Consider the following 11,463-nt stretch of genomic DNA (forward strand, 5'->3'; position numbering starts at 1 on the left):
TCCCGCACTGATTCTTTCTGTGTCTCCAATTACCCTTGTTTCACTTCTTTTGTCTCTTTCGCCCTGTTTCAATCTCTCTTTGTAATTTTCCCTGTGTGCCTCTCACTTTCTGTCGACTTTCCATCTGAGTCTCTTTCTCCATTTGTCTACCTGTTTCTCTCAACTTTCTCTCACTGGTAAACTCACTCTCTTTCTCTTAATCTGTGTTATTCACTTCCTGTCTCTGTTTTCTAATTTATACTTGCTCCTTTCCTGTTTGTACTTTTTCTCCGTGTATTTCTTTCTCATTATATTTTTCTCCTTCCATTTTATCCATCTCTCTTCTCTTTTCTATTTATCTTCCTGTCCCATCTATGTTTCTGCACTTCATTCTTTCTCTCTCTCTTGCTCTCTTTTCTGTTTATTTGTTTTTTTATTGTCTCTAGCTGTTTCTCCATCTAAATCTCTTACTCTGTTTATTTACACCTTTCTTTAACTTGTTAGCTGTTCTTTTCTCTCTGCCCCTTTCGGCTCTTCAGTCACTTTCACTTTTTTTTTCTCGAAGTCTTCCTTTCTTTCACTTTTTTCACGATTTCTTTCTCAATTATCTGCTTTTCTCTCAGTTTATGGCTCTAACTATCTCTTATTTCCCCTTTCTATCTGCCTCTATATGTAAGTTTATCTCGATGTGTCACCATGTCTCTTCCTCTCCTTGCATCTATCTATCTATCTATCTATCTATCTATCTATCTATCTATCTATCTATCTATCTATCTTTCTTTCTATCTCTCTATCTATCTCTCTGTTTGTTGATCTGTCTGTCTGTCTATCTATCTCTGTCATGCGATCTCTCCATTTATGTGGAGTGCACCCATTCTGATCAGGCCCACAGCAGCTCATTTGATTGACAGGTTTGCCCATTTTGCAGGGCGGCCATTTAGTTAAAGTCCAGCTGAGCTCTTCGGTGCCGCCTGTTTGAGCAACAATTCATGTGCTGTCTGCAGAGCGAATCACGCCTCAATAGGTCAGATTATCAATTAAATGCAATATTGGAATCAGATTTAAGATTATTTCAGCTGATGTAACATGTACTTTCCACCCGGTGGGAAGTGCAGCGGGTGGAGTATGAAATGGCTAGAAATAGTTCTAGTGCTTGAAACCCTTCAGCTCTTTCTATGATTTCACTAGTTTAACAATTAGATTGAGTGGGTATTTCACCGCGTTCTTCAGCTCCTCTCTGAATTTCGCCTGGGTCAGGACATAAATACACGTGTTTGTGCAGGAACTGAGAAGCTGCAGCATTCCTGATGTGGCTTGTGTGATAAAACGAGGGTCAGTGTAGGAATTATAATACCGAGTGTCTGAAATTCGCCGATAAATGTTATTTACAACCTGGGTCACCCATAATAGGATAAAACTGCCCGATATACTGAAGAGTAAAATGATGGATTTCTTTCGGTTCTCCATCTCTGGATCCTTGTGATTCTCTCCATTGCTGCGGCCCCGGAGTCCCCTGCGGACTTGACTGGCCACCAAAATGCGTCTGACCGTCATAACATTGAGCAGCAAAATCAGAAAGAACGGGACACAAGGGGTTAAAATGAGGTGAAATAACTCAAATGCGGCCCACACTGGGGAAGTGCGGAAGTTCAGTTTAAAGATACAATGCCGGGGAACATTATCAATTATAAGGTAAGGTTGATATATAAAGTACCAGGGAACACTCTCTAAACAGCCCAACACACTCACTGTTCCTATAACTACAGCCGCCATTTTCTCGGTGCAATATTTTGTTTTAAGATTCTCACAACAAATTGCCACAAATCGATCAAAGGTGAAAGCGACTGTGAGCCAGACAGAAACCACCGTGGCTGCATAACCCAAGAACATAATGGGACGACACACGGGAGTAATGAACAAGAATGAATTGGGGAAATAACTTAGACCAACCCGTGTCAATATTGGATCTGTGATAACGACCAGGAGATCGGCCACTGCCATTCCCACCAGGTAGCGACTGATACATTTGGAGAGCCCGCACTTTCCTCGGGACAGGATCACAATCGCCACCAAGTTAACTGTGAGAGAGAGAAAAGGAAGCAGAGAAATTACTGATCAGACCTGGAGCCAAAGCAGCAATTTGACAGGATCTGGGGTTAAATTTCCAGCTTTGTTGCTGCATCGAACGGTGGAAACTGATTCATTCAACTGAACAGCGCTTTCAGGCAGAGAAATGTTTATAAACTCAATTATCAATAATGAATTGTGAAATCGCTCAAGAAAGTGAATAAATGAGCACTGGATCCACTGGAAGGGCCGAGTGAGAGCGCAGTGCCAGTGGGGAAGAGAGATGGAGTTTTACCGAGCGCGAATCCAACGTGCTGAAGCCGGATTTGTCTCCAGACTGACGGGAAAGAGAGCGATGGCCGGGAAGGTGAGGGGACTCGGGGAGGTGCAGCTGGTTTGTTGCTCTGGGTGAAGAGAGCCTACAGGGGCTGACACAAAACGGGGAAAGGCCGAGAGTCGCACCGGCAAGTTTGAGATTTTGTATCGGATTGGAAGAGGCAGCTGGGGGCCGAGCCAGTGAGTGAGATTGGGAGGTAGACAAGGAAAAGGACATGTCGGAGCAGGAGGGGAGTCAGGAGCAGATAGTTTGAGAAAGCGGATAAACTGAAGCAATGGATGAGGAGACAGAGGATTCAATGTGGTGGTTGGAGAGGCTGGGATTCACAGGGAGAGACTGCAGCAGAGTGTGAGAGGAAATCTAATCTATCGGTCCCACTAACACAATCCAACTCATACATTGAACGGTTCATTTCAGTGATTATTGGTGCAGAGCTCGTTGGGTATAAAATGTGTTCATTAAATTTACTTTGCACATTCAATTAAAATTAAATTAAAATGTATTCATTAAATCAACCTCGATCTTCATTGAATTCCGCTGATACCGAGTTTTCAGAATACAGTATCCTAATGATTCATTAGGATCAAGAAATCATTGATCCAAGCTTTAAATACATTCGAATTATGTTTATTTATTCAGTCAGTGAATAAGGAAAAGTAACAATCACCAAAACAGACTGAGGCCCTGATAACGATAAACACACCCAGCTCTCACAATCTGACAACTTCCTATTAACATCTTCAAGTCACATTTCCTCTGCATAATTGAACTGGAAGTTTCAACAGTTCATTCCGATGAATTATTCACCCTGCTGTCGCTCTCTCACGCATTCTCTCTCTCTCTCTCGCTAACTCTCTCTCCCTCCCTGTCTCTCCCGTTTTCTATCTCTTTCTCTTCTCGCACTACTCCTCCCCCCTCCTCTCATTTTCCCTTTCCGTCTCTGTTTCTGTTTCTATCGCTCCTCTATCTATTATTCTCCACTCTCTACTCTCTTTCTCAATGTCCCTATTTCACATCCGATTCAATCCTAACATCCTGCCGTGCATTCCGTTCACCAGCCCCGTGTTCCACAGATTCCATTCTCAGTGTCAATTTGTTAAATAGTGAAGCTTCTGTGGAATAGTTTAATGTTACTACAGATTTCCAAGTCTCCACCTGTTCGCCTACACTGTTTGCTTCATCTGCAAATCATGGAAGAAACAGAATCAAATGCCTCTTCCAGACAAACTTCACAATAATTGAAATTCCTTCTCCTGTAATTATAAAGTACACCATTAGGTGGAGCTGTTGTTCAATTAACAAAACGCCAACGTCACCGCTGCAACTTCGAATCGACAGACAAATAGAAGGGCTCAGGATCCCAACAGACTCAGTGCAAACTGACACAGCACAACACCAAAACATTGTATTTTAGAATGAACCCATCCACAGTGAAGCAGAGAAGGAGATGTGAAAGATTCAGCAGCAAACTCAGTTCAATAACCAGACCTCTGGAGCCGTGTCAGATGAACATTATGAAATAATGTTTCATAAGTGATAATCAATAAATACACTGAATCCCCTGTTAAACTGAACCATGTTATTGGGGAGGGGGGACATTGCTCTGCCTCCTTGTAACACTGAGACCGTGAGCTGTTTCATTATCAATCACTGAAAACACATTTATGAAAACATATTCCAGGACACGTTGGTTCCACAACATGAAACTGTTAACAGCTCCTGATGGTCTGATACCAGCTCTTAGCCCAGACACCTGATTCCAATACATTCAGTACAGAGATTTATCCAGTAACAATGCCAGTTTGTGATATTCAAAGGTCACTACAGATATAATGGAATTGCGACAAGTCTGAACGTTTAGAAGTTAAGGAGATACCATTATTGAACAGTACATTCAGTACAGAGAATTGTCCAGTAACAATGCCAGGTTTGGATTCACAAAGATCATTACAGACCAGCTCCTACAAGACCAACTTAACACATTCCATCATTCAACTGATAGAACAGAACAGGACACTGTGTAAAACATGCAGGGAGAAAAAATATTTTGCAAAGTACAGCAGCACAGTAAACACCGATTTACACCATTAACCGCCCAAATAACTGCTAACCTGGCACTCCAACGGCTGCAAGAGCAGGATAATAAATATCTTCTATCTGAAACATTACTGGATATCCCATTGCTGTGAGAAGCAGTCACTTCTGTTGGTCTGGGAACCATAAATCCAGAAGACACTCTGAACTGATCAATTCCAATGAACCCTGATTTATACAGGAGACAAGTTTCCACTGACACGGTTATACTCCTGATCATTGCTATTAGTTACAGTCACTTGAACAAACACATTACATCAGCAGCTTTGACTCCGATATAAATCATATGGTGGATGCAACACAAACATCTCAAAGTCCAGGACATTATCTTAATGAGACCTCTCTCAGGAATAAAGTTAGAATCTGTGCTCATACAGGACTGATCCAACAATAATGAGCGGCTTCATTTACAGTTTTCATATAATTGTATTGGTCATGTTCACTCTTGGCGATTCATTTATAATGTATACCGATTTATCCGCAGTGCACATTGAATCCAGGGACTCAACCAGACCCGTTTCACTCTGTTCCTGCAGTTTCCCAATCAAAAAATGAATTTTGATTCCTTAACACGCGGAGAGTTAAAGGGCAGGTTGAGGATTGCAGCCGAGAAATGACTGTGGGTGATATTAGGGGACGGAGACTGAAAGTGCCCCATTGGGATTCCACTCTCCGCTATTTTACTGCAGGGGTTTACCCGTTTATTCTACATTGGTTAACGGGTCCAGTAAAGTTAGCCCCGTGTAACGCCGAGCTGAGCTCATGACCTGATTTGACCTCCATCACAAAGGCCCCCTGTTTCCCTCACCCGCCTCCTTTCCTTCCTCTGCCCATTGCCATTGAAACCCTCATCCATGCCTCTGTCCCTTCCAGACTCCATTCCTCCAATACAGTCCTGTCCGGCCACCGATCCTCCACCTTCCATAAACCTGAGCTCGTCCAAAACTCTGTTGCCTGTGACCAACCAGCACCAGGTCCCGCTCGGCCTCACTGACCCTCACTGGCTCCCACTCCCATATCCCTGAAATTTAGAATCCTCATCCTTGAATTTAAATCCGTCCATGACCCACCCATCTGCATCCCCCTCGTCTCCTCCACAAATAAAATCATAGAATTTGATGGAGGCCATTCGACCCATCGTGCTTGTGCCGGCTCTTTGAAAGAACTATCCAATTCGTCCCACCCGCCTGCTCTTTCCCCATAGCCCTGCACATTTCCCTATGCACCGACAGCAAATCCACTCATGACCTCCTCGCTCATCAGACATTGGCCCCTTTTGGTGGGACTACCCTCGCTTGTTTCCACTCACCTATCTGATCGTAACCAGGAGAAGCTTCTCTTCCCACCCGATCACCGTTATCTCTGACGTCTCTAAAGGTTCAATCCTTGGCTCCCTCCTTGTCCTCATCTGCATGCTGCCCTTTGGTGACTTCGTCCACAAACATGGACCTCCTTTCAGATGAACACTGACAAAACAACCTCCTCCCTCGACCTTTGCAATGTCTTTGTGTTTTCAGATCGACATCCTGTTTTAAATTTCCTCCAATTTCCTTGGAATGTCATGATCTTTGGTCGCACAATCTCCACATCCTCGGCACTGATTCCATCCCCATGCCTGGCTTTAGTCTGAGGCTGAATCTGAATGTTCGTAACTTTTACGTCCCATTCGACCCCGTGCTGAGCTTCTGACCCCATATCCTCTCCATCACAAAGACCGCCTACTTCCAGGTCCTTAATAACGCCCGTTCCACTCACCCTGCTAAGCTTCTACAACCATTAGCCATGCCTTTCTACCCTCTATGGCCTTTCTTCTCCTCTCTGGTATCTCCAAAAACTTCAACTCATCCAAAGCTTTGCTCCCTGTAACGTATCCCTCATTAACTCCTTCACCAATCTTCCAAGCCCCGACTCATCTGCATTGGCTTCCAGTCTCCTAAGTCTTTATTTTTTTCTTTCTTACGCTGAAATACATAAAAGCCTCACCCCTCCCTATCTCTGCAATCTCCTCCATCTTTACAGTCCCTCGCCCTTCTCGTCCACCTCTGGCTGCTGGTGTATCCACAGTCTCTTTGCCCTACTTTTGGCAGCTGATCGTTAAGCCACAGCCACGCCCCAGAATGTGCTCTCTGAGCCCCTCCATCTACATTACTCCCTTTCAATGTCAGCTGTGATTCAGTGGGTGGCACTCTTGCCTCTGAGTTAGAAGTTGAGAAGGTTGTGGGTTCATAGACCCACTCCAGAGACTTGAACACAATATCTTCATTTCAGTGCTGTACTGAGGTAATGCTGCACTGTCAGAGGTGCTGTCCTTCAGATGAGACGTTCAACCGAGGGCCAGTCTGACCCCTCAAGTCGATGTACAAGATCCCATGGCACTATTCGAAGAAGAGCAGGGAAGTTCTCCCCGGTGGTCTGGGCCAATATTTATGCCTCAACCAACATCACTAAAACCAGATGATCTTCTCAATTTCATATTACGGTTTGTGGGATCTTGCTGTGTGCAGTTTGGCCGCTGTGTTTCTTACATTATAACAGTGGCTGCAAAGCACTTTGGGACAGACTGAGATTGTGAAATGCGCTGTATAAATGCAACTTTCTTTCTTTCTTTCTATCCATCTCTTGCTCCAAACTTTTGTCCCTCAACGAATATCCCCATCTTTGGCTGGGGTCCATTTTTGTCTGATTATCTCTCTGTGAATCCCTTTAATTTTTATCCATGTTAAAGGCGCTTTATCAATCCAGGTAGTTATTGTTATACTTTACCATCCTCCTCTGTCTTCATCCCACCATTGGTGGCCATTCCTTCACACAACTAAAACCAACCTGATCCCCTCCGTCTCTCGTTTTACACCCCCCTTAAACCCTCCTTGCCGAAGGATTTCATCATCCCTCCTGATTCCGTTTGTGCCTGTTTTACTTCCAGCCCCTGTGAATCCCCTTGGGAAAGTTTATTACATTAAAGGCGGTCTGTGAATGCAAGTTGTTGTTGATTTTCATTTGAATGTGTTCATTAGTTGTCCACTGTATGAGCAAAAGTAATTTCTGGGCTAATATTCTTGTATCAGAAAGAGATTTATATAATAGGCGGATTTGATGAGATACATTAACATCGGCAGCTACTCGGAGAAATCTTTTTGTTCGAACAACATAAATTGGTTTGTCCACAGACAGCACATTGAAATAGGTTTGTCCCACTGTGAGGCAATCTTCAGGGAGTCTGCTATCGAAGATGAAACCAGCTACAGTTACTAAGATGAGGATTTATTAATTATTTGTCTTTTTTCTCTTTGGTTATAACTCATTTTACTGCACCCTGGCTGATGACTCGGATGAAGCTTTAATCGTTAGTCTCGTCGGTTAGGGGCTGATTCACTTTTTGCCATCCAATCTACGATATCACTGCTCCCTGGGGCTGATTGAGAAAGGCCCCGTATGTTCTGACATTGTGGTGTCTTGGTATGAAATTAGATTGTTGTTTTTGGTACGGGAGGGAGAGAGAAATCCATTGGATACGTGTAGACCAAAGGTTCCAATCTTGTTTGTGGAGAAACTCTTAGAATCCATCATTAGATCTAAAACTGTGGAGCAGGTAGCAGTGCTCGGGTTAATCAAGGAATGTCCATGTGCCAAACCCCACTAACTCCCACTGTTTCTAGAGATGATTTGGACTTAGACAATCTCTAATTTTGCTGAGAAACAAAAGCAGAGTTTGGCAAAATATGAGGAAGACTATAACAACATTAAAGAACGATGCAGGCAGCTTGGCTGGATTGAGCAGACACGAGGAAGCTGTATTTTAATGTAAAGTGATAGATATTGGAAGCAAATCAATGAATTTGTGTATACAGTTAATGAAAAGACGCCGAATGATGTTGAGTGAAAGTGAGAATTAAGTACTTAAATGTATAATTCCATGGAATTGTGACGGCAGCTCCATAAATCATAAACAAATGCAAACAGCATTTTGAATTTTATAAGTAGGGTCACACAGTGCAAAAATAAAGAAGCAATGACAAATTTGTACAAAACATGGGTTAGCCCACATTTCCAGAGTATTGTGTGCATCTTTGTGCATCCCATTATAGAAACTAGATTAAAGCCATCGAGAGCACAGTGTAGATTCAATCGAATGAAGCCCAGGAAGGGAAACTGTCTTCGGGTTAGATATTGGAACTATTTCCACAGAAACAGTGAAGACTGGGGGGAAGAACATCGTAAAGGGCAAGGAGGGTGAAAAATTCCTAAAATGTGTTTTGTAGAACTTTCTTAATCAGTATGTTTCTCGCCCAAAGAGGAAGGAGGCGGTGCTGGATCCAATTTTATGGAATGAAGTAAGGCAAGTGGACTGTGTTTCATTGGGAGAACATCTGGGTAATTGTGATCATAATATAATTTGGATTAAAGTAGTTATAGAAAGGGGCAAATGAAATTCAGCGGTGAAAATACCTAACGGGAAGGGCGACAACATCAGTGCTTTGAAAAGGGATAGAACCATAGAACCATGGAAAAGATTCAGCACAGAAGATGGCCATTCGGCCCATCGTGTCCGCGCCAGCTCGAAGAACAACCATGTGCCCATTCTAATCCCACCTCCCAGCACCTGGTCCGTAGCCCTGCATCTTACAGCACTTTAGGTGCAGATCCAGGTACTTTTTAAAAGAGTTGAGGGTCCCTGCTTCTACCACCAATTCGGGCTCCGAATTCCATACACCCACCGCCCTCTGGGTAAAAAAAGCTTTTCCTCATGTCCCCTCCAATCCTTCCGCCAATCAGTTTAAATCTATTTCCTCTTGTTCTTGAACTCTCCGCTAGGGGAAACAGTTACTTCCTGCCTCCTCAACCTGGGCCCCTCATGATTTTGTACACCTCAATCAAGTCTCCCCTCAGCCTCCTCTGCTCCAAGGAAAACAACCCCAGCCTATCCAATCTCTCCTTGCAGCTGCAATTTTCAAGCCCTGGCAACATTCTTGTAAATCTCCTCTGCACTCTCTCCAGAGCAATTACGTCCTTCCTGTAATGTGGTGACCAGAACTGCGCACAATACTCCAGCTGTGGCATTACCAGCGTTTTATACAGTTCCATCATTACATCCCTGCTTTTGTATTCTATACCTCGGCTAAGAACGGAGAGCATTCCGTGTGCCTTCTTCACAACTTTATCTACCTGTACTGCCACCTTCAGGGACCTGTGCACATGCACTCCAAGGTCTCTCACTTCCTCGACCCCTCTCAATATATTCCGTTTATTGCGTATTCCCTCGACCCCTCTCAATATATTCCGTTTATTGCGTATTCCCTTTTACTGGTTGCCTTCCCCAAGTGCTGTTGTTCCCCCCAGTCTTCTCCGGGTTGAACTCCATTTGCCACTTTTCCGCCCACACCACCAACCCATTGATATCTTCTTGGAGTCGACAGCTATCCTCTTCACTATCAACCACACATCCAATTTTTGTGTTGCTTGCAAATTTGCGAATTATGCCCTCGATATTCAAGTCCAAATCATTAATATATACCACAAACTGCAAGGGACCCAACACTGAGCCCCGTGGCACACCACCGGAAACGGATTTCCATTCGCAAAGACATCCATCGACTTTGACCCTTTGTTTCCTGTTACTGAGCCAATTTTTGGATCCAATTTGCCACATTTCCTTGTATCCCATGGACTTTTACCTTTCTGACCAGTCTGCCACTTGGGACCTTGTCAAATTCCTTACCAAATTCCAGGTAGACAACATCCACTGCACTACCCTCATCAATCCTCCTTGTCACTTCCTCAAAGAATTCAATCAGATTTGTCAGGCATGACCTTCCCTGAACAAATCCATGCTGACTATCCCTGATTAAACCATGTCTTTCCAAGTGACAGTTTATCCTATCTCTCAGTATTGATTCTAATAGTTTGCCCACCACCGAGGTAAGACTGACCAGCCTATAATTGTTCGGCCTTCCCCTCGTACCCTATTCAAACAATGGTACGACGTTTGCAGTATTCCAGTCCTGCGGGAGCTCCCCTGTATCTAGTGAGGATTGGAAAATGATCCTCAGAGCATCCGCTATTTCCTCCCTGGCTTTCGTCAAGAGCTTCGGAAACAATCCATCCGGCCCTGGTGACTTATGAACAATCAAGGATTCCAGTCCTTCCAGTACTTCCTCTCTCGTTATGTTCACCTTATCCAATATTTCACACCTCTCCTCTTTAAAGTTTACCGCAGGATCTTGCACAGGGGCAAATTGTTGTTGAAACAAGCTGTTGTGGGGGGCGGGGTCGACGCGATTAGACCCCACTTGTGGTGCTTGCCAGACCGCTAACATTAATCACTCATGAGCATGGGAACAGGAGGAGGCCATTCAGACCCTCCAGCTTGTTCCACCATTCTATTAGATGGTGGCTGATCTGGACCTCAACTCCATTTACTCGCCTTTGTTCCAAAATGGCAGAGAGAGTAAGCGTTCTCCAAGGCGGCCTTCGAGACACACGACAACGCAAAATCGTCGAGCAGAAGTTGATAGCCAAGTTCCGCACCCATGAGGACGGCCTCAACCGGGATCTTGGGTTCATGTCACGCTACACGTAACCCCACCAGCAAAAAGGGGGAAAAATTTATATGTTTTTAAAAATTCTCTCTCTCTCTCTCTGCCATTTTGAGTTTCTTTCTGCCTGCCTGTGTAATAGACACAATTTATATCCAGTGTACTGGGACGTGCTGTTCTCCGTGACTGGCCTGTTTGAAGAACAACGACACCTTTTGATTGGTGTGATGCTGTCCCAACATAGTATAAGATATGCGATTTGAGAACCTTTTCATTCATTCATCTGACGAAGGAGATAATCTCCGAAAGCTTTTGATTTTAAAATAAATTTGTTGGACTATAACCTGGTGTTGTAAGATTCCTTACCTTTAACTATAATCAAAGGGGAGTGCCTGTCCCTTTAAATATCTGCCCCATTCCCACAGGCAGTGGGAGGAGGAACAGCGCGCGGTC

General features: G+C 44.0%; 1 protein-coding gene across 1 annotated transcript; it reads right to left on the reverse strand.

Annotated features, from left to right (window-relative positions):
• Window positions 1-1,152: 1,152 nt before the first annotated feature.
• On the reverse strand, window positions 1,153-4,564 carry LOC137315736 (probable G-protein coupled receptor 139). The gene is made up of 2 exons (XM_067980236.1): window positions 4,495-4,564; window positions 1,153-2,057 (listed from the first exon to the last, which is right to left on the reverse strand). Exons 1-2 carry the CDS (start codon window positions 4,562-4,564, stop codon window positions 1,153-1,155), a joined length of 975 nt encoding a protein of 324 aa, XP_067836337.1.
• Window positions 4,565-11,463: the final 6,899 nt, after the last annotated feature.

The sequence above is a fragment of the Heptranchias perlo genome, unplaced genomic scaffold, assembly GCF_035084215.1.
Source record: "Heptranchias perlo isolate sHepPer1 unplaced genomic scaffold, sHepPer1.hap1 HAP1_SCAFFOLD_56, whole genome shotgun sequence".
NCBI classification, from domain to species: Eukaryota; Metazoa; Chordata; class Chondrichthyes; order Hexanchiformes; family Hexanchidae; genus Heptranchias; species Heptranchias perlo.